The 23,318-nt window shown below is 54.2% G+C and overlaps 1 protein-coding gene across 2 annotated transcripts in view; it reads left to right on the top strand.

Annotated features, from left to right (window-relative positions):
* WNT5B (Wnt family member 5B) overlaps nucleotides 1-19,374 on the top strand; it is a 117,162-nt gene extending 97,788 nt beyond the window's left edge. For both annotated transcript variants that reach the window (XM_058282514.2, XM_058282513.2), the window contains 4 exons: nucleotides 5,385-5,533; nucleotides 6,718-6,965; nucleotides 11,859-12,151; nucleotides 18,066-19,374. In XM_058282514.2, coding sequence (XP_058138497.1) covers nucleotides 5,454-5,533; nucleotides 6,718-6,965; nucleotides 11,859-12,151; nucleotides 18,066-18,524 — 1,080 coding nt within the window. In that variant the 5' untranslated portion in view covers nucleotides 5,385-5,453 and the 3' untranslated portion in view covers nucleotides 18,525-19,374. The remainder of the gene's footprint in view (nucleotides 1-5,384; nucleotides 5,534-6,717; nucleotides 6,966-11,858; nucleotides 12,152-18,065) is intronic.
* The last annotated feature ends 3,944 nt before the right edge of the window (nucleotides 19,375-23,318 follow it).

Raw genomic sequence — 23,318 nt, 5'->3', positions numbered from 1 at the left:
AACTGGTGCTGTAGCTGCCTGCACCTGTGCTTTATTTATTTGTGTTTTTTTAAGATTTATTTATTTCTCTCCTCTCCCCCCCCACACCCCAATTGTGTGTTTTCTGTGTCTGTTTGCTGCGTGTTCTTCTTTGTCCGCTTCTGTTGTTGTCAGTGGCACGGGAATCTGTGTTTCCTTTTGTTGTGTCATCTTGTTGTGTCAGCTCTCTATGTGTGTGGCGCCATTCCTGGGCAGGCTGCACTTTCTTTTGCGCTGGGTGGCTCTCCTTACGGGTGCACTCCTTGCGCGTGGGGCTCCCCGACACGGGCAACACCCCAGTGTGGCACGGCACCCTTTGCGCGCATCAGCACTGCACATGGGCCAGCTCCACACAGGTCAGGAGGCCTGGGGTTTGAACCGTGGACCTCCCATGGTAGGAGGATGCCCTAACCGCTGGGCCAAGTCCGCTTCCCAGCACCTGTGCTTTAGACCACTCAGAACTGCCCTGGTGTCCAGGTAGAAGAAGGATGAGCACTTACTTGAAAGTAGGGAAGGAAGGGAAAGAGCCTGATGTACATTTCAGTAGGTGTTTCTTGAGTGTTTTGAGATCCATGAAAAGTCTTCCTCTACAGTGGAGGAAATGAATGGCCAAGGGGTAAGAAGGCGGCAGATGACAGCTGTGTAACCTCTGCCCCCCTCTCCATGTGTCCCCCTCGTGGCTATCACTGAATAGCCCCAGAGACCTCAACAGAAGTGCAGCAGGGATTCACAAAGGAGAGCGTCCCCTTTCCAGAGACGAAGACTTCCACCTTGTTAATAAAATCACAAACGCATTTCTAAATTACACATTCAGTAGCTCCCCTTTGGGCCCTGGGAGTAAGAATTAGCCATTGGCGACCTTGACAGGCTCTTTGCTATCTCTGGGTGGGTGTCTGGGTGTGAGGGTGCCTGTCTGGGAAGGGGGCAGGTGTGGGATATGACACTGCCTCCTGGGTGAGTCGTGTGCGTTCCACCCTTCAGGCTGCTGGAGTGCAGGGCTCACGGGAGCCCCGTCCTCACATGCAGTTGTGCGTCTTGGTCCCCTAGGATTGTCATAACCAAGTACCGCGAATGGAGGGGGGGTTGTTAAACAACAGAATTTTCTGGTCTCGGTTCTGGAGGCTATGAGTCTGAAATCCAGGTGCCAGCAGACACTGGAGTGCTGAAGGCAGGGAGAGGGACAAAGAGGTGTAATATGGGGGCATTTTCAGGAATTGGGAATTGTCTTGAATGACACTGCAATGACAGATACAGGCCGTTATAGATCCTGCCATAACCTACAGAACTGGGTGGGAGAGAGTGTAAACTCCAGTGTAGACTATAATCCATGCTGAGTGGGCAGTGCTCCAAATGTGTTCATCAACTGCAATGGATGCACCACACTCATGAAAGACGTCGTTAATGTGGGGAAAAGTGGGAGGTGTAGGGAGTGGGGCATATGCGGAATCCCTTATAATTTTTTTTTTAAAAGATTTATTTTTTATTTATTTCTCTCCCCATCCCCCGTTGTCTGCTCTCTGTGTCCATTCCCTGTGTGCTCTTCTGTGACCGCTTCTATCTTTATCAGCGGCACCGGGAATCTGTGTTTCTTTTTGTTGCGTCATCTTGCTGTGTCAGCTCTCCGTGTGTGCAGCGCCATTCCTGGGCAGGGTGAACTTTCTTTCGTGCTGGGCGGCTCTCCTTACGGGGCGCACTCCTTGCGCGTGGCCCACGGAGGACACCCTTGCGTGGCAGGGCACTCCTTGCGCGCATCAGCACTGCACATGGCCAGCTCCACACGGGTCAAGGAGGCCCGGGGTTTGAACCCTGGACCTCCCATGTGGTAGGCAGACGCCCTATCCATTGGGCCAAGTCCGCTTCCCCCTTATAATTTTTAATATAACATTTTATGTAATCTAAGTATCTTTTAAAAATAAATAAAAAATATATTTTCTAAAAAAGGTGTCCGCAGGGCCGTGCTCCCCTGAAACCTGTAGGGGAGAATCTGTCCACGCCTCTCTCCTGGCTGCGGCCATCCGGGGCTTCTCTGCCTCAGTCGCCGCATGGACTTCTCCTGTGTCTGACTTTGTCCTGTTGGCCTCATCTTAACTAATACCCTCTTCAAAGACATTATCTCCAAGTAAGGTCACATCCGTGGGACCGGGGGTTAGGACATGATCATGTCTTTTTGGGGGAGGGGGGGTGCAGGCACAATTCCATCCACAGCACCATGGTTTCTGTGACTCGGATGAACCCCCCGAGAGCAGCCCTTTGCCCTGCAGACAGGGTTTCCACTACTCTCAGGTAGACGTGGAAAGCACAGAAATGGCCCCCTTTAAGGACAGAGTTGCTTGGGGCGTCCCAGCTCCACTTGCGGATTCAGGTCCCCGGTCCCCTCCCCCTGGGGTGCATGGGAACAACCCCTTAAGAGAATGAGGTGGAGAAAGGAAGAGAACCTGCAGTTTCTGTTTCCACACGTGCCCCCCTATGTCTGTGGGATGGTAAAGGGGGACAGTGCCCACTCAGGGAGGGCCCCGGCACTGCCACGCTGCCATGGCGCGGGGTCGTTTGGGGGTCCTGGATGTGCAGCGGGGGCATACCCCCTGCTACCATCCCACCGCAGGCCTGCCCCTGGGACCCTCTGCTAATGTCAGCTCTCACCCCTTATCCTTCTCAACTCTCATCCCCGCTTTATTCTTCCTCACAGCACCCCTGGGACCTAAGATATATCTTACTTGGTGCCTACCGAGCACTTGTCTGAGTGAATGCCCAGAAGTGGAGCCCGGCTGTTCTAGCTCTGCCTCTCCCTTCCCTCCCTTCCCAGTCACTGCTGGAGAATAAAGACCCGGGATTTCCCCATACTTGGCCGCCCCGTCTGGTGTGTTTGAAATGGGGACGCTCTCTAGTTCTCTGAGCAAACTGTAGTCGTAGCAGTGGGAGCCAAAGACCTCCTCTCTCCCTGCCTTTCAGGTATTTACTAGATCTTTCTACACCAGGGAGCGCCTCCCCCCGTGGGGTCCTGCTGTAAAACTCACTAGTGACCCACACACGGGGCTTTCGGTGTGTCCAGCCCACCAGGCCCGAGCCGCCACACCCCAACAGCTTCCTTCCTCAGGGTGTGAAAAGAAGGTTCCACGTTGCCCACGCCTGTGAAGCCACTTATGCCCTTTGCCTTTTCCACGAGCTCCGTTCTCCTCCCATCCGCCTGCAAGGAAAGCAGAGAATGCACGGGGGTGGCAGCTGCCCGCTCCGGGGCTGTTCCCTCGCGGGGTGGGGGGCGCACATCTGGGCAGGCCAGGAGGGCAGCGGGAGGAGGAGGCAGCCGTCGGGGGGGCAAGAGGCGGTCAGGCCAGGGGAGAAGCCGCCACATGCTAAGGCTTCCTTCTCCCCTCCCGTCCTCCCTCCCTTCCTAGGAAGGGAGTGGTGGGAACAGCCAAGTCCCGGGGAGGTTTATAAGGGAGGAGTGACCGGAGCAGGGGCTCTGGGGAGGTCTGGCCTCAGCCGCCCCTCAGCCCAGGGCCACGGTGACCCCTCGGTGGGATCAGAACCCCCCCGCCCCCCAGTGTGGCCTGGGTTGAACTTCGGGCTTGCAGGGCCATCGAGGTGTCACGGGAGCCTGGTGAAAGGGCGTGAGGGGGGTGGGAGGGGGGTGCAACCGGGCTGTGTGGAGAACTAGTGCCACCGGCTGGGAGAAAGGACTCGTCTGCCTTGGGCTGGGGGGCGTGGAGGTGCTGCACGGGGGGGAGGGGCAGCCCCACCCCTGGGGAAGCGCCCCAGGCCCGCTGAGGACTGGGCAGTGGGGTGGAGGGTGTTCGGACTCGGGAACTCTTTGAAGCTTTTCTCTCGACCCCCCTACCCTGGACCAGGTCCCCTCCCCTCCATAAAGCCATTAGCTTCTGGTGCCAGCCCTATCTCTGCTCCATCTCCCTCGGTTCCAGCCGGTGCATTCGCAGACCTCCCCGCCCCGAGGGGTGGGGGGGAGTGTGGGGGGGGGAGGGGAGCGGGGGAGGGGCGGCCTGCCGAGGCCTCGAGGCCGCCGAGTGGAGGCAGGTCATTTCCGAGCCGCCTCTGCATGACAAAGGGGCAAGGAGCGAGGTTCTGCTTTGATCTGCCCCCTGCCGGGCCCCCCACACCTGCCCATGGGGGGGGGGCCCCCTGCCCCTGCCGAGCCCCCCCCCCAGGAGACCAGCCCGAGGGGGTGGGGAGGAGGCAGCGTCCCAGCCGCCCTGGATCTCGCCCAGGCCACCTTCCTCTCTTGGTGGCCCCAGGACAGACGTAGTTCCTAGGCTTAGGACCCAGAGCACCTGCCGCCCCCTCCCGGAGCGCCCGGAGTCCCCGAGCTGAGGGACCGGCATGGTGAGAGGGGGCGGGGGCGTGTGTGTGCACAGCGCTGGAGGTGCTCAGGGGTCCTGGGAGGAAGACTCCCTGAGATCTAGGGTCACGCTCTGGCTGCAGCGGAGGGAGACACGGGGTGGACGTGAGCGGGGACCAGGGGGGCTGTTACGGACCGGCTCCAAGATCCAGAAGCCTGGGATTCTGTCTTCAGGGGCTCAGGGAAGGGTGTTCTTGGGGGGATAAAGACACAGGTGTTGGTTACAAAAGGCGTAGGGCAGAGAAGCTCTTGTGCTCCAGGAAGGGGTTGTCCTCCGGAAAGAAGTGTCTTCCGCACAGATGTTTGATGCCAGAGACCAGGAGCTCCCAAGGTGTTCCTTAGGGGGCGACAGGGCCAGGCGCCGACGCTTAGCGGCTGCGGGTGGCTTGTGACTTTCTCAACAACCAGAGGGACGGCCTTGTGAAAGCGGAAACCTTGCTCTTCTCCCAACCATTTTTCCTTGCTTGGAAAGTTGCTTAGATTGAGAAGGGGACAGATGGAGGGAGAAGACTCCTCTTTGGGTGTAGATCAGTCCAATTCACCAGTTGGGCTTTAATGTCACAAAGAAGAGCCTGATGGTCAGAGGACTCGATCTCTGGGCTGGAGGGAGAGGTAAAGGAAGGGGTGGATGGCATGGTCCTCATTTCTGCTCGGGAAGAGGAGTATGTGTGCTTTTCAACAGCCAAGGCATCTTCCGAAATGCTGCGTGGAACACACTCTGTTCTTGGAATGGTTTCTGTTCATTTTCCTTCTCTGGTTTCTCATCTCAATTGTTTCGCTGGGAAGGAGGCCTGAGTAGGGCTTCTACAGATTTGGGTAAGGGATAGAAAATCCCCCCGGTGAGGAGGTGTAAGGACTAGGGGCTCGAGCCTGGAAAGAGGCTGGATTTTTTTGGGGGGGTAGCAGAATCTCCCTTGACACCCGACCCAGAGCTCGCTCCCACACGCCTCTTTCCTGCTCTGCCCTTATCTGCCGCAATCCGCGTTGATTCTCCCTTCGTTTCTGTTTTCTCCAGGGAGCCCCGTCTTGGAAGCAGTCAGTCCCCGGGGCCTCCCCAGGGCCCTGGCGAGGGGGGCGGCCCGCCATGCCCTCCCTGCTGCTGCCGCTGGCCGCCGCCCTGCTCGCCGGCTGGGCTCAGCTCCTGGCGGAAGCCAGCTCCTGGTGGTGAGTGACCCTGCCTCCCCTTCTGTGGCCGTGGGGACGAAGGACACCCTAGACTGTGAGCCTCCCTTTATTTCTAGGAACCCTAAGGACCCTGCCTTTTTCTAAGGCAAACTAGGAGAGCTCTTTTTCTCTCCCAAGCCTGTAGATGTCGGGGTTCCCCGAGGATGAAGAGTTGGGGCGTTCAGTCGACTTCTCTGAGCTGGTCCACATTCCTTCTTTCCCGGACCTACGCCCATTCCCATGCTTTTGTTTTGTTTTTAGAAATAGCTCCTTCCGTGCTGCGGGATCAATAAGAATACTGATGCTTTTTTTTTTTTGGTGGTGATAGTGGGATCAGAGAGAGGAGAATTCTTCTTTTAAAGAAGTCCCAAGACAGGATGAGAGAGTTGCAAGACCTTGTGTGGTTTTTCCTTTTGGCATTTTTGAGACTTGCATCGTGGCCAAGTCAACAATTGCCTCCTCTGTGTGTCTCTGCCCCTCACATTTTCACTCAGATGGCAAACCCACCGCCTTTTCATGTACTAAGATTGTATTATAGTTGGTAGATGAAAAGCAAAAGGGAGTTCCCCTGAACTGATAAAAAGTGGCTCTGAGGGTGTGTAGGGTGAGATGTGGAAGTGAAAACCTTTGGGATAGGGTGTGATGTATGTGGATTGGATTCTCTTTTAAAAGAGCAAGGGCAGGTCTATTGAAAGGAATTCCTTGCTTTCCATCACATAGCCTGCACTTGGGCTGGGCTGGGCTGACCTCGTCACTCCCACTCCTGGCTCTCCTACCAAGGTTTGGCTTTTTGTGCCCTCTGCATCAGATGCGTAGCCTGCCCTCCCTGTCTCCTTCCCACCCCCGATCCTTCAGGGCCCAGTTCAAATTCGGGCCATTTCCTCATAAAAGCATTCTTCCCTTTTCTCCCCAGTTGGAAGAGATCTTTCCCTATCAGATCACTAGGGATTTAGAGGCTCAAGCCTGTCAGGCACTTAGCCTTTCAGATCTCATCTGACTTCCTGCCTCAGTTTCCCCTTAGTGCCCATTGAAGGCAGGCTTTCTCATTTTCCTTTCTGAGCTCTTAGGACTGGGCCTGGAACCCAGGAATCCCTCAATGCATGCCTTGAATGAATGACTCCCTGCGGCACACAGACCTGCACTCACTCCTCGGTCTTCCTTTCCCTTCTGGATCACTCTCGTAGGTCGTTAGCTCTGAACCCAGTGCAGCGACCTGAGATGTTCATCATTGGTGCTCAGCCTGTGTGCAGCCAGCTGCCAGGGCTCTCCCCCGGCCAGAGGAAGCTGTGCCAGTTGTACCAGGAGCACATGGCCTACATAGGGGAGGGCGCCAAGACGGGCATCAAGGAGTGCCAGTACCAATTCCGGCAGAAGCGGTGGAACTGCAGCACGGTGGACAACACGTCTGTCTTTGGGAGAGTCATGCAGATAGGTAAGAGACCACCGAAAGGTGGCGTGGCCCTGGGGACCGCGCTTGTCCCGCCTGGGTGTGGGTTAGCTGTCTCAGGACTGGTGCAGGGCGAGTCCAGTGAATATCTCATTGGGGTCCCTCTAGGCGTGGAGTGCCAGGAGAGAGGGCAGCTCCTAAAGAGGGGGAGGCTTGGCTAACGGGGTCACCATTTCGGTGTCCCTCCAGGCCTGTTTTCCAGCTTTGCCCCCAGGGCCTGGGATATGTGACTCACTGGGAGAGGGCAGGACATCTGAGTTGAGTTAGAGGGGATTAGGACACCCGCCCACCACCATGCCCTTTGTCTCTCAGGACAACTGGGGGCCCCCCTTAGAGCCTTGGCTAGAGAACTGAAAATTGCTGCCCCGGGCATCTGTAGGATTTTTCCTCTTCCACTGGGACCCTTCAGGGAAAGAGAGAGAAAATGCTGGGCCAAATTGGTGTGGCTGTCATTAGCCTGACCCAGCTTCAGGCCTGGCCTTTTCATTTGAAAGGCGCTGTGTGTGAAAGCGGGGGAAGCTGCCAGGCTAAAGAAGAAAGCTGAGAGGCTTCGCTTCCTGGCTGCCTTCTCTCACCCATCTCCCCTTGCTGCTCTCAGTCCAGGGCTGCTCTCAGTCCGGGGCTGCCCTCTTGCTTCGGTGGAGGTGTGATCCGGGGTATAATTGTTTTAGAGCCTTTTGAAATGCAACTCTCCCCTCCCTGGCAAGAAATTGAGAAATCCGGTCCTATTCTACTGGGTCTTATCCCCAGGGCCATAAAAGGAAGGTGTTAAAGCACTGTTTTCTCCCCAGAAAGCTTCCCCTCGAAAGGCCACGGACAGGAGTTAACCTGAAGCTGGAGCTTTCCCAAAACCTGATTCCAGCACCGGGAGTTAGGAAGGATACTTGGGAGCCACCCCCTGCCCCTTACTCCAGATCTCCTCCCCTTTCTCCCTCACCCCACAGTGAGAAGCCGGCTGGGGTGGGGGTGGGGTGTAGTACACTTTGAATCTTACCGCTCCTGCTTCCATCCGTATCAACTCAAGGTGCATGAAAGCTCCTGCCTTCTCATGACAGCCTTGCTGGGCACTCCCCAAAAGAATGGACTTGGGCATTAAGTGGGCTGGTTATATTGTCCCTTCTTCCAGGCAGAAGCCCTAGCCAGCGGCGCCCCTCTACCTGTGTTTTGAGCGAGGAGATCAGAATGACCCAGGAATAGAGAGAGGGCGCCCTGGAGTTGCCACAGGGAAACGGGTATTTATTGGGATATATGCCTGACATGGGCTAAATCCTTTTCATGTGCTCTCTTGCTTGAGTGAGACTTTCCTTTTGGAAAGGAAGGACTTGGCGGCAAGAGACACTCCGGCGGGTTTCGATTCACATGGCAGAAGGACCTGTACAGGCAGACCGCGGCCATCTCTCTGTACCCTGTTCCCTTACAAAGTGGGACATCCCCTCCGGGCGCCTTGTCTCTTCATTCCTTTTCTTAGCGTCCCTGAAGGCTTAAGCTCCCCGGGAAGCTGTCTTCGCTCTTCCCCCGAGCCGGGAGCAGCTCCTCTTGCTGTGTTCTTCTATAGGACACCCAACAGACCCCTTTCCTCGTTAAGGCGGCTGCACAAGTCGGCCACCAGAGGGCAGCAGAGCTGCTCGGAGGGAGCTGGGGCTGGGGGTGCCTGGTGCGCCCTCCTGCTGCTTGTGGTTCCTTCCTGCTGCTTATGGTGCCCGGGGAGTGGCGAGGACCTGGTGGCTCTGCTGCCTCCCTGTAGGGGCATGGCGCGAGGTCACTCCGGCAGCTCCATGGCTGCTCCTGTCTTCGTCTTTAGCCTTGACACGGTGTCACCTGGAGATAAGCCCCCCATGTTGCTCGTCCAGCCCGAAGCCCCTTTCATTACGTCGTGCTCATAGCTTGTACTCGGGGCTTCCCCGAGGACCCAGATGCTGCCTGTCCAGGTGGAGATACCCACAGTCAGTGCTCAGTCGTGTCTCCCCCGAAAAAGGCAGGCGCAGGCCCTGCAGGAGACAGCGCCCGGGCCCCGGGACAGACGGGGACCCCAGCCGGGTCCTCAGAGCCCGCGGTGCCCGCCTGCTGCACCCGGGTCAGGTGCTTGGCTGGCATTTTCAAAGGTGTGTTGAGAAGCCGGGGCCAGTTCTGAGAGGGCAGATTCAACTCTGAAAAGCATGTGCTAAAAGACGTGGAAGAAATCAGACACATGTCGCTCAGAAAAGAGAACATAGGTGGCGTCCTAGTTGTTTTCAAACACTGGAGGGCTGTCAGATGGAAAAGGGAGTCGACCCTGTGGCTCCAGCAGGCAGAAGTCCTAGGGAGGCGCATCTCCGCTTCCTACGGGAAAGTAGCGCTGGCCGGTAGAGTCATTCAGAAACGCCGGGACGAGTTGCCTGGAAAACATCGCCAGCTTCTGGGAGGAATGTTGTCCAAGGAACGCTTCCAGTGGATGGAATGTCACTTGGGCTTAGCTTGAAAGGCTCCTTCCTGGGCAGGATGCCACGGCAGGAGGTTGCGGCTACACCTCTGGCATGAATCCTTCAAGGTGGGGCCCAGACCAGCTCTCTGTCCCTGCCTGGGGTTCAGCCCTGACTCAAATGTCAGTCCCCACGGCTGAGTCAGGAATGCAACTTCCTGCCATCAGCTGGGTGTTTTCTTGGGCGGCTCCTATTCCACGACCGACCAGAAGCCGCCTCTTGGTGAGATGAGAAAAACGGGCTCACCCAGGGTGGTCATGGTGGCAGATGTCACCGAGTCCTGCCTAGAAAACCCAGAAGTAGGGCGAGGAGTTCACTCCAGACCTGTTAATTGATCGCCCACCCCTTCCTTTTCTACTTGCTAAATGTGGATTCTGGGATTCCTGCCTCCCGCCCCCCCCCCCCCCCCCCCAGGCCCAGGGGATGAGAAAATGGAAAGCTGAAGCTTCCACCTGGCTGGATTTCTGAGATCAGGATTGAATCTCATCCTGTTAAGAACCACTCCCTCCTCTCCATTCCTAAATCCATATGAGTGTTATTTATTTCTTGTAACAGCTTTTTTGAGATGTGATTCACACACCATACAGTTCACCATTTCAAAATTTACAATTCAGTGGTTTTTAGTAGAATCACAAGGTTGTGCAACCACCACCACTAATTCCAGGATGTTGCCCTTATGTCAAAAAGACACACCCCCCCCCCCCACTCTGTTAGCCTTCTCTGCCCATTCTCCCCTCCCCCAGCCCCTGCTAACCCACTTGTCTCTGTGGATTTGCCAATTCTGGACATCTCATATGAAAAGAATCTTACAATATGTGACCTTTGTGTCTGGCTTCTTTCACATAAAATAATGCTTTTAAGGTCATCCAGGTTGCATCAGATCTTCATTCCTCTTTATGGCTAGATAATATCTATTGTAGGGAGACACCCACATTTTGTTGATTTTCTCTTTTGGGGTGTTATGAATAACGTGCCAGTGAGCATTCATGTATAATGTTTCATGTGGACTCGTGTTTTCCTTTGTCTTGGGTATATTTCCCAGCGTGGAATTTCTGGGTCATATGGTAATTCTACATTTAACCTGGGAGGAGCTGCCAGACTGTTTTCCAAAGCAACTACATTTTCTATTCCCGCCAGCAGTATACCTGAGGGTTCATTTCTCCGCATCCTCACCATCCGTGTTACTAGGTTTGGTTTGGTTTGGTTTTTGAAGTCATCCTCGTGGGTGTATGCAAATCATGGTGGTTTTGATTTGCATTTCTCGGATGGCTGATGAGTATTATTTTTTGTAAACAGTTTCGTTGAAGGAGAATGCATTCATAGGAGTGTTTTCAGTGCTTCACTAACTGCAGCAATAAAGAGGAACACAGTAAGGGTTTCCCGCTGGAACAAGATCTGGATGTTTATAAGGCGGTGCATTTTGCCCGCAATTAGAGCTGCCCAAACGCATTGTCGGGGGCAGCGTGGGCTGTGGACGCAGGAGGGACACAGCCAGGGTGATTCTGGAATTGTCCTTCTCGTCCTCTTTCTTGCCCTGGTCTGTGCCACAGTCTTGCCTGATAATGGCAGCAATCAAAGGAAGATGTGTGGCTCAGAGAGTGGTGAGAAACTGTATGAGTGAGGGAGGAGATTTTTGCTTGAGATACAGAGTCCTGCTGTTTTTTCTTTTCGTTTTTTATTTATTTATTTTTTTCTCTCCCCTACCCCCCCCACCCCCCGGGTTGTCTGTTCTCTGTTCATTTGCTGTGTGTTCTTTTGTCCGTTTCTGTTGTCAGTGGCATGGGAATCTGTGTTTCTTTTTGTTGCGTCATCTTGTTGTGTCTGCTCTCCGTGTGTGCGGCACCATTCCTGCGCAGGCTGCACTTTTCCTTCGCGCTGGGCGGCTCTCCTTATGGGTGCACTCCTTGCGTGGGCTCCCCTATGCGGGGGGACACCCCTGTGTGGCACTGCACTCCTTGAGCACATCAGCACTGCGCATGGGCCAGTTCCACATGGGCTAAGGAGGCCTGGGGTTTGAACTGCTAGAGTCCTGCTTTTGACGTCTTCAGTTCTGGACTCGTCTAGTCTGTTAGCCCCCCGTGGGCCGTCACTTCCTCCCTGCCCCTCTCCTCTGTGTGGGTCAACCTCGAGGGCTCCCTGGTCTTGTGGACCTCTGGGAAACGGGTGTTGGCGGAGGCCAGGGCTGGAGGGATTCCTTTTCCCTGGTGTGTCCCTAGGGCAGAGCCAGGCTCGCGGGGCAGGGGGGCAGCAGTTTTCAGAGAAGTTTCTACCGGAAGTGAGAGGCGCTGTGTCCTGGCCTGGTGTCCCGGCCCTGGGGCCCTCTCCGCGCGGGGGGCGTTAGGGCGCCGGGAGAGCGAGGAGCGGAAGGGCCCGCCCCGCGCAGGGGCGCCCCCGCTGCCTCTCTCGTCCTCTCTTGCAGGGAGCCGGGAGGCCGCCTTCACCTACGCGGTCAGCGCCGCGGGGGTGGTCAACGCCATCAGCCGGGCCTGCCGCGAGGGCGAGCTGTCCACCTGCGGCTGCAGCCGCTCGGCGCGCCCCAAGGACCTCCCGCGGGACTGGCTGTGGGGCGGCTGCGGCGACAACGTGGAGTACGGCTACCGCTTTGCCAAGGAGTTCGTGGACGCCCGCGAGCGGGAGAAGAACTTCGCCAAGGGGTCGGAGGAGCAGGGCCGCGTGCTCATGAACCTGCAGAACAACGAGGCGGGCCGCAGGGTAAGGCGCACCCCAGCCCCCGCGCGCCCACCGCCCCAACCCAGCCATCTCCCCATGCCCCATTTCCCAGTGGGCACATGCGAGCGTTTTGGGTTTTTTTTTTTTTTTAGCTTTATTTATAACCCCCAGTCTTCACCTCCATCTCTGTAGGTCTTAGATGGAGTGTTTGAATCAGAATTCAAGACCCCTCCTCCCCACTTTTGTAAATTAAACAGATAGGATGATCAGAAGTGTAAGCGGTTGCGGAGAGTGCAGGTGACGCCAGAGCTTTTTTTTTTTTTTAAGATTTATTTTATTTCTTTCTCCCCCCCCCCATTGTCTGCTATGTGTCCATTTGCTGTGTGTTCTTCCTTGTCTGCTTTCATTATCAGATGGCACTGGGAAAATGCATCTCTTTTGTTGCATCATCTTGCTGTGTCAGCTCTCTGTGTGCGGCGCCACTCTTGGGCAGGTTGCACTTTTTTCACGTGGGGCAGCTCTCCTTGCGGGGTGCACACCGGGCTCCCCTAGGTGGGGGCACCCCTGCGTGTGGCACGGCATTCCTTGCACGCGTCAGCACTGCACGTGGGCCAGCTCACCACAGGGTCAGGAGTCCCTGGGGATCGAACCCTGGACCCTCCTTATGGCAGACGGACGCTCTATCGGTTGAGCCACGTCTGCTTCCCTAGAGGTGACTTCTGAGAGCTGCTATCATGCCTATTCCAAACCCCAGCCTCAAAGCACAGTCTGGGACTAGTGGCAAGCACGCTTCCGTGCTGGGAGTTTGTAACACCAGTGGAAGTGTGGAAGATGCTTATTTTTGTAAGGTTCAGGCAGACAGTCTCACCAATCCCTGAAGCTGGGACCCTGTCTTCTGAACCTCAAGTTCAGGTTTTGAGGCAAGCTGGGTTTATCGCCCGCACAGGGCGTTCCTGGGCGGCGGTGTTGGGCTCCCCTGCCTGGCGCGTGGAAGGGCTGTATCCTTCCCTGCCCGGCCCCGGTTTGTGAAGATGCCCCCTGCCCCCCAGCACTGCTCTGGCCTCCCCTTTCTTTTGCAGCCTCACCATGTGCTGCCTCTGGCACAGGAAACAGCACCAGGCTCCAGGCTGGCTTGGAGTGTCTGGTATTGCCAGGGACCTGAGGGCGATGGGGATGGGCACCCCGGTTTAAAAAGCTCTGAGGTCTCGGCACTGGGCGGTGGGAGACCCCTGCTCCTGGCAAAGAGCCCCAGGTGCCGCGTGCTCTCCGGGAACGGCAGACCCTTGGGGAGTTGTCCTCACCCAGGTCTGCCTCTTGCCAGCGGGCCTGTATCCCAGGCCGGGTGTTAGTGAGACCAGAGACTGCAAGTTCTTGAGAAGAAACAAATTCAGAGGTTTAATTGGCTCATTGGTGATCCAGGCACAGAATATGGATGTAGTTCTGAACATGTGTTTATATCAGTTTTTTAAAGAAGTTAATTTATGCTTCGTAGGAGCGCTTGTCAGATAAAATACGAGTGGAAATGTGTGTGAATCGGGATCTTGTCGCATCGGCTTAATACAACAAGATACACATGTGTAAATCCCACATCCTCAGCAGTGTGGCCTCAAGTAGAATTCAGCATTGGTCATTTGCTCAATGTTTGCCTTATCTATCCCATACCCAGAGACTACTTCTCTTTTTTTAAAGATTTATTTTTATTTATTTATTCCCCACCCCCTCGTTGTTTGTGCTCACTGTCTGCTCCCTGTGTCCATTTGCTGTGTGCTCTCCTTGTGCATCTTCTCTTTAGGAGGCACCAGGAACCAAACCTGGGACCTCCTATGTGGGAGGGAGGCTCAGTCACTAGAGCCACCCCAGCTTCCTGATCTCTCGTTGTCTTTCCTCTTTGCGTCTGTTACGTCATCTTGTTGTGTCAGCTTGCCACACCTGCCCGTTGTGCCAGCTCACCACCAGGAGGCACCAGGAACCGAACCCAGAACCTCCCGTGTGGTAGGCGGGAGCTCAATCACTTGAGCCACATCTACTTCTCCAGAGGCTACTTTTGATTTGCTGGCTCTGGCATGGGCAGGGGTTGTTCGTCTTCAGTGATGTTAGGAATTCTGGCCTTGCTCTGACGCTGTAGTTATTATGGAATAAACCAGAACCATCGTAGATGGGGAGTAGAGAGAGATTAGGGAACGTGGTTGAGATCTTCACTTTCTGCCCTGAATGCCCAGACTCGACACAGTTTTCAGGATCTTAGCTCCCGTACCCCCTGGTCCCTGAAATCTTTCCCGTCCCTGTGGTTGGCAGTCCTCCTGGCATCTGAATGCCAACAGAGCCGTTTATGCTCATTGAAGGTATTTCTTACTCTCCCCTCTCTTGTTGGCTGTCAGTTTCCAGAACTCTCCTCCTTCCCAGCCCTCGCTGTGCCTTTCAGGGGTGGGGGCCTGTGAATTGCAGAGGGGAGTTCCCGGCTTGCCCCCTGACAGAGGTCAAATTCATGGAAGGCAGGTTCCTGTCTCTGCTCCGAGCCATCCCTGGGGAACTGTGGCCGGTGGCAGAGGTCGAGGTGCCCGGGAGTTCATCCTAAGGGGGGGGCCCTCTGGAGAGCAGGAGAGGCCGCCCTTCCCTGCTTCCCTGAAGCCACAGTCTTGACCCCACTTGTGCTGGCTCCTCATTTATTGCCCCTAATCGTTTGTTTGTTTGCACTGGGCAGCGCCCCCTCCTTCTGCCTTGTCCTGGGTCACGTATACCTTCCGTCTCCCAGTCTTTGGCCCCTTCCTCCAGCCTCCACTGCCCTGTGCCTCCTCTGTTCCAGGTTGGGAATTCTTGTCCCTTTCTACATTTTAAAAAAATTCCCTCTCTAAGAAACAGGCCTTGGCCATCAATCACCATCTGAGGCCAGAGGTATTCGCCTCCCACTTCCTCCCACCTCCACCAAAGTTCTTCAGGAAGCCTTAAATGGTGGCAGGGATGGAAGTTCCCTGGACCAACGTTTTACGACCGGATTCCCCCCCCCCCCCCCCGATTATCTAGGATCTGACAGTGTGCTCTCAGAGTGAATCATGGGGTGCTTTGCTGGAAAAGTCTCTTGGGTTTCAAGAGTCTCTAGTGACTGCATTTTAGAGACTGATGGCTAGACCAGCAGGTGGAGAGGCTTGGCCACTCAAGGGTTTCTAAGCCTTTTCCAGATAAAAGCTCCCTAATCCTGGAGACATTCCTGTCGGTGGCCGGCCCCGCCACGCCAGTGAGAGACGCAGAAGAGGAACTTAAGAGAGGGCTTTATGGATAGGAAGTTTTTGTTTGAGGTCATGAAAAAGTCTTGGTGTAACGGATGATGGTGCTGGGAGCATGGCACTGTCAATGTAGTTAATACCACTGCAGTGTACACTTAAAAATGGTTAAAATGGGAAAACTTGTGTTTAATATATATTAGCACAGTAAAAAGAAAAAGGAGGAAAAAAGAAAAGAGAGAGAAAGCGCTTTGCCCGTGGACTCGATGGAGAGCCAGATTTCTTTCTTTCGTTGCTTCTTCAGTTTCAGTAGCAGGCAGGGCCCAAGATTGGGATTTCCATCCCACCCCCGAGGAGAACGTTGTTGTATTATCAGAAGTAACCCATTTTAGAACTACAAAATACTGTCTCTACGATGCCTTCTCCTGCGGGGGGGTGGGTTAGGGGTGCAGTACTTCTCCTGAATTTGTTTTACTGAAATTCTTGTCGTGACACCCAGGAGTCTTGCTCTGCCTCTGCCTCCCCAAATTCCCCCGGGTTTACTCCCCCGGAGACGCCCGTCCCGCCCGTGGGTCACTGGGCGGCAGGTTCCCCCCCGCAGGCCTTCAGTGCCTCCTCCCCTGCCGGCCGGGGCTCCCTGCACCGAGGACCGTGTCCAGAGGAACGTGGGGCCCCGCTCAGCCGGGGAATTTGGGTCAGCGGGATAATTGCAGGCTGTGTCTCCGAAGTGCCCGCTGCAGGGGCGCCCCCGGGCCCCCGGCTAAGTGCCAAGGCCTCCGGCCTTGGGGAGCAGCCCTCCTGCCTTCCCGCCCCCCAGCCTTTCCTAAGCCCGACTTGGGCAGAAGCGACGTCCCTGCCACCCCTCTGGGTGGCCCCGAAACCGCTGATTCCGCCTCTCTGGGGCTTTAATTTCTCCGTCATGAAAAAAACGGGCAGCCTTCCCTACCAGGGAAGAACTCAGGAAGGGTTTGACAACAGCGATGTGAGCCGAGCATGGGGAAGCCGTGTCTTCCACCTGCAGTGGCCTCTGCGTGGAGCTGAATAAAGACACGGCCTGGGGACTCTTGAAGAGAAACCTTGAAAAATGAGTCCCGACCCAGTTGGTGACAATAGCTGCGGCATCAGGAGGCGTTGGGCAGCAGGCTTGCGTTTCTGCGCCGCCATCTGCGCTTCTGGGCCTGCTGCCAGGGTCATGTCACACAATGCATCCGTACGCTGTCATCGAAAAGCCCTTTGTCAGCGGCTTGCTGGTCTACACCTGCTTTTAAATGCTGATGTCGATAACCCACGTTCAAATCCAGTCTGCGTTGTGGGTCAGTGTCTTCTGGGGTGGGTTTGCTTTCCAGTGAATTACCCCGCAGAGAGGGACGCCCGTCATCCTGCTCTCCCCTTCTGGCCTCCGCCCTCCGGGGAGTGTCTGGAGGTGCTGGGGTAGGGACAGGACAGCGGTCTTGCTTTCGAGTAGGATGTGGCTCTGGCCTTAGTTTCCTGGGCCTCGTAACAAATGCCACAAACTGGGGGGCTGGAAACAACAGAAATTTATTCTCTCGCAGTTCCGGAGGCTGCAAGTCTGAAATCAAGTTGTCAGCTGTGGCTTGCCACCGATCAGGGCGTCCTCTGCCTCAGTTATCATGTGGTTTTCTCCCCCCTGTGGCCAGTTCTCCTCTTCTTATAAGAATACCAATCATATGAGATCAGGGCCCACGCTACTCCAATTTTTTTTTTTTAAGATTTATTTATTTCCACTCTGCCTCGTTGTTTGCACTTGCTATCTACTCTCTGTGTCTGTTTGTTGTGTACTCATCGTCTTTTTAGGCAGCTCTGGAAACTGAACCTGGGACCTCCCGTGTGGGAGGGAGGTGCCCAGTCGCTTGAGCCACCTCTGCTTGTCGTATCTCTCATTGTGTTTCCTTGTTGTGTCTTGTTGTGTCTCCTTGTTGCCTCATCATGTTGCATCGGCTCACCATGACAGCCTGTTGGATTAGCTTCCTTTCTTCCTCATCTTCTTTAGGAGGTGCCAGAAACTACGCCTGGGTGTGGATACCCAACTGCTCGAGCCACATCCACTTCCCTCTACTTCAGTTTGACCTCTTCTAAAAACCAGTATCATCTTCAAAGACTCTTTCCAATACCAGGGGTTAGGACTTGAAACACGCCCTTTGGGGGGGATACAGTTCAACCTTCTGATAACTATGGAGTTGTGACCAAATGGTGACAAAAAGAGTGATCATTTAACTCATGGGATCAAGCAAGACTTGGGGGGCGCTTTTGGCTAATCGGGCCATGTTAGGGGTTTCTGTTACAGGCTCGTAATCAGACTGGATTATTTTTTCTGACTTCTGCTCCATGTCATATAAAAAGCTGGGCACATTTTGTTGGTTTTTGTTCAAGACTTTGGTCATGACAGAAATGTCTTTTTTTCTAGTTGTAAAATAGCACATTTGTTATAACAAATTTCAAGTAATACGTGCATGAAGTGCAAAGCGAACATGTCCCAGATGCCACCCTCATAGCTGATAAAAACATGCCACCTTGTCTCCCCACCGTTTTCCTAAGTGGCACTTCTTTTACCTGCTTTCAGTCTGAGTAGCTGAAGATCCTGGAAGAATCTTTACATACTTGCTAAAGAAAAGCTCTTGTCCCACCCACTGCCCCCAGCAGTCCCTCCTCTCCCCCCCTCCCCATCTTCGGTCAGGGATTGTCCTTATCCCTCTTTCTCTTCCACCTCTCGCCCTCAGGCTGTGTATAAGATGGCAGACGTAGCCTGCAAGTGCCACGGCGTCTCGGGCTCCTGCAGCCTCAAGACCTGCTGGCTCCAGCTGGCCGAGTTCCGCAAGGTGGGGGACCAGCTGAAGGAGAAGTACGACAGCGCGGCCGCCATGCGTATCTCCCGCAGAGGCAAGCTGGAGCTGGTCAACAGCCGCTTCAACCAGCCCACGCCGGAGGACCTGGTCTACGTGGACCCCAGCCCTGACTACTGCCTGCGCAACGAGACCACAGGCTCGCTGGGCACCCAGGGCCGCCTCTGCAACAAGACTTCTGAGGGCATGGACGGCTGCGAGCTCATGTGCTGCGGCCGCGGCTACGACCAGTTCAAGAGCGTGCGGGCCGAGCGCTGCCACTGCAAGTTCCACTGGTGCTGCTTTGTCAAGTGTCGCAAGTGCACGCAGGTGGTGGATCAGTACATCTGCAAATAGCCCCAGGGGCTGCTCCTGCACGCTGCCTCACAAAGTCTATATTATATAAAGCTATATAAATCTATTTTATATTTGTGTAAATAAATAGATGGGTGCTAAATAATTAAAAGAAGAAAGTGGAAAGGGAAAGTTTATTTAAGAGACGCCAATGGTCTTCGAGGATTGGACTTCACTGGCGGGTGGGAGGAAGGGCTGTTTTTCTTTCTCTCCCGCTGGTGGGGATTCTCAGGACTTGGAATTATAATTTACTGTCATCCGAGAAGACGCTTTGGCCTGGTGGTCTAGAGCCTTGGTTGGGTTGAGAACTGCTCGTGAGCCCGGCTGTTGGCCAGGACGCCCTGTGGAAGGTGGCAGGAGCTCGGCCTAAACCTGCGTGTCTTTGGGGTCTTGTCCCTTCCAAGGCTGTTGGAAGCCCAGGGCTTGCTTCCCTGTCACTCGCCTGCAGAATGCCCAGTTAGAGGAATGGCTCTGGGGGACCCTGAAGGAAGGAAGGTGCTTGTCTTTGGGGCAAGATTAATTCTTCCTCCACCCTTGACCAGCTCCCACCACAGGCCCCCAGCACCATGGGGGGAGGGGGCCCTCTGGCCTCGACGTTTTAGGGACACCACGGACCGGTTATTCGTGCCTGGGCTGCGCGAACGTTGTGCCGTCCTTCCATGGCCAGAGGAAACTGGCGCTGCTGCTGCTGTCACTTCCTCCATCTGGGAGGCCTCGGAAACCGACAGGAAGCCTGGACGGGCAGGCCCGGCCAGCCTGGCTCGTTCCTTCATCTCCCCAGATGTACGGTTTCTCTGCGACATTAAAAGTCCTTCACTGAGGCTCCTCTGCCCTTCCTTGTCTGGACACACAATGGTCTTCTCATGAGTCTCCTTTTATTTTTCATCTGATTCTTAGAACCTTCCATATGGTGAACATAGGAAGAGGGGGTCTGATGACGGAGGGACAGGAGATTATAAGAATTTGTGCCCCAGGCCTGGCACAAATTCAACGCTCCATCCATGGTAGCCACTGGTACTCCTGTTATGAAAAAGAAATCAGAAGTTGGGCGAAATCTCACGTTTACCTCTCCCTTTCCCTTCTTAGCCCCGGGTGTCCCCTGGGCCCTGGGGGAGGCACAGGGGATGGGGATGCTCCCTGCAGGCATCTCAAGGTGCCACCTCCAGTCCTGGACCCCAGGAGGGAACATAAGATGAAACCCTGGATCCAGGAAGGGGGATGCTGATATCCCAAGAAGGGGGCAATGAGCCAGGCGGTACCAGCTGTAGTCTAGAAAAGTGTACTTCTGGGGAAATAATACAATGAAAGAATGAACTTGGGATTATAACCAGCCTATAGGCAAGGGACAGGGCAAAACAATCCAAAGGCGACTTACTGGGTGTGTCCGAGGCCACCTTACTCCTGATGTCTCTAGTAGCTGAAAGGGAGCCTGCTGGCCTTGACTGCCCAGAATGTCAGGCCTGGGGTTATTCTACCAGGAACTGTTAGTCACAGCGTCACTCCCATTCCTTTGGTCAACGTAGTCAAGATGACAGGCCATGAAAGAATGTGCTGGAAGCCAGCTGGTGTGCAAAAGATCAACACCACAACCTTGGCATTCAACCAGTAGTTCTATGAGAGCCAGGCACGTCTGCAGAGCCCTGGCAAGGCGGGGGAGGGAATCGTTTTCTTTCTGACCTGGGAAGCAAGTCACTAATTGCAAATGCCACAGCAATTGCCACCTCTAATAGGTTGAGATGAAGTTAGAGTTCCTACCAAGGCTGGTTGACTCCTGCCAATTAGCAGTTGTCTGGAGAGGCTGGTAACAATGCAGGGATGTGGCTGCATGCCCTGGAGACCCAACCTGAAGGACCAGGAGTTTCTGCTCTGAATCGAGACTTGAAACTGGCAAGGAGCATGGCAGTTGGGTCTCCAACTCTTGGGTTTCCAGATAAGGACATGCAAAGCTTGTGCAGGTCTGAAACCATCGTGTGCTTGAAAAATGCAGAGCCCTGGGCCTCTGACACCATGAGTTTGTGTTCATGTGTTCTGGGGTGGAGCCTGCGCTGGTGGTCCAGAGTCTAGACTTGTAGGCATGAAGAGCTCCCCCAAGACCCACGGGATACAGGCACCAGCTCCTGCCCTCCCAACCCAGTGCCCCTGGCAGCCCCACGCGGGATTCCCTAGAACCCGAAATGTCTTACCATCGGTACATAGTCTAAGCGGAAGATCAATGCCGGAGCAGGCAGGCCCCCCCCCCCCCCCCCCGGCCCAGGAGACCTTTTTGATGAGTGGGACCAGGAGATGGGAGGGTGGGAAGACAGCACAGCTGGAGTTAGAACCAAGCAATACTTCGTGAACTAAGGCTCAAGGGCACAGATGCAGGATCCTAATTTAGAGAGCTCAGGAAAGAATCTGACACACACACACACACACCCATTTTTTTTAAGGTGACAAATAAGATTTGCTCCTTAGAGCAAAACCCCAACTCAGTTGAAATTCTGCCCTGCTTCCTCTCTAATCATTAGGATCTTGCTTAAACTCTGTCATACCGGGGAGTTCTAGAGCTAGCAAGCCAGTGGTTGAGATTTCTCCACGAGATAGACAACAGCTGAAGTAGCTTATCGAGAGAAGCTTAGGGGAGCGGATGTGGCTCAAGCAGTTGAGCGCCTGCTTCCCACACGGGAGGTCCTGGATTTGGTTCCCAGTGCCTTCTAAGAAAAATGCCGAAAACAACAAATGAGAACGCCAACTCAGGGCAGCTGATGTGGCTCAGTGGATGAGTATTGGCTTCCCACATACGAGGTCCTGGGTTCAATCCCAGGCCCCGGTGCCTAAGAGAGAAAAAGAGAAAGAGAAAATCCTATTTCTTGAGCGGAGAACACACCACCCTGAGAGGGTGGGAAAAAATAAAATAGCTGTTTCCGTTTTAAAATGGGCTCTGATGTATTGCCAGACGCCGCTGTCACTGGCCACGTGTGTTTTGGAAGAACCTCATCGTGTGTGTGTGTGTGTGTGTGTGAATGACTCACTAATTTGGGGGAGGAAGTAAGGAGGCATTTGAGGCATAGAATACTAATAAATTAAAAAATAACCACTTCTGGCTGTGAGGCCGCAGGATGTGGCTTGCCTAACTTGATCTGAAATGCCTGTCCTCTGATTGGCTGGTGAAGACGAGCTTCCTGTCCCTAGAAGGAATGTTGGAAAGCCGAGAAGGACCCTGTGAGCCGTGGTTGCTGAGTATTGTTATATGAGAACCTCTGTGCTGTATTTATATTGAAACCAATTAGGAAAGGGTGCTTTAATTCCTGGCTTTACACAAGAGCTCTGGATAGTTTGCCCATATTTGCCAAAGGTAAGAAGAGGCTGGCCCAGTGTGAGGATGGGACCTAAGGTAATACTGGAGGACAGTCCCACACGGAGCTTTCTGGAGGGTTGGAGAGTTGGGGCAGGCGTCGAGTGGAGTTTCCCATCCTTTGCTTTCTCCCTCCTGCCACTGGCCTCTTGGTCATCTCTGCTCAGTTACACGTCCACGGGGGGCAGCACCGCAAGGTAGAACCCCATCGGTTAAGTTAGGCTTCCTAAGTGGGTTTTTCATTTGTTTTTTTAGTTGCTATTTGTATTCCAAAGCTTTTTTTTTTTTTTGGTGTTTTTTCCCCACAAACCGCGTGATTGTGAACGCCATGTAATAGTATTGTTTATTTGTTATTGTTTATGGCAGAACAGTCTCATAATTCATACTGTTAATTGCAGTCCATCCTTCACCGCAGGGTTCACTGTGACACAGTGCCCTGCCTTGTACAATCCAACCAATGTGCATGCTCACCTCATCACAGAGTTCTGCTGCCATCAGCTCCTATGTGTTTTTTTTAAAGATTTATTTATTTCTCCCCTCCCCCCCCTTTTGTCTGCTCTCTGTGTCTACTCGCTGTGTGTGCTTCTGTGTCTACTTGTATTCTCATTAGGCGGCTCTGGGAATCGATCCTGGGACCTTCTGGAGTGGGAGAGAGGCGATTACTGTCTTGCATCACCTCAACTCCCTGTTCTGCTGCATTTTATTTTCTCTGTGTCTCTTGTTGCATCGTCTTGCTGCACCAGCTCTCCACGTCCGCTGGCACTCCTGCGCAGAGTGGCTTTCCCATGCTGGGCGGTATTCCCACGCAGGGTGGCAGTCCTGTGCAGGGTGGCGTTCCCGCATGGGCCGGCACTCCACGTGGGCCGGCTCGCCACATGGGCCAGCTTGCTCTCGCCAGGAGGCCCTGGGCATCTAACCTCCTGTATGGTAGGCGGGAGCCCAATTGGTTGAGCCACATCCATTTCCCAGCTCCTAAGTGGTTTTGATAAATAACTGGGTAGGAGAGGCGGAGGCTCAGATGAGAGTTTTTAAATGATCTGTGATTTTATTGTCACTTCTGCCCATTATCCGCTGTGTCCCATGATGACTGAGAATAGATAAGCTGTTCACAAAAAGCAGCAGGAGCCGATGGTATCAGGAGAGGGTGGAAGTGGACTCTTATCATTTTGGGCAAAGAGGGTTTGCCAAAGTGCAGAAGCAGGGGCTTGTCCACAAAATACCGTAAAGAGGTTTCACATGGGCACCAAGAAAAGACAGTAAAGAACAGGTGACCCCCTTGAATGTAATTTTATTTTAACGGCAAAAGGGACATGTATTATTTCAAGTGACTGTGGTCCTATAGTAAGGTTTCTAAGCCTTGAAACTTATATTCTCTGTCTCCTTTGTACCTGATTTTAAGGTTATGCCTAATATATTTGCATTGTTTCCAGAGACCTTTTTATAATACAGAGGGTAATAGGACC

This window comes from Dasypus novemcinctus, chromosome 20 (genome assembly GCF_030445035.2).
Source record: "Dasypus novemcinctus isolate mDasNov1 chromosome 20, mDasNov1.1.hap2, whole genome shotgun sequence".
Lineage (NCBI taxonomy): Eukaryota > Metazoa > Chordata > Mammalia > Cingulata > Dasypodidae > Dasypus > Dasypus novemcinctus.
Note: the sequence above shows the minus strand (reverse complement) of the source record. Positions and strands in the feature narration are given on the sequence as shown.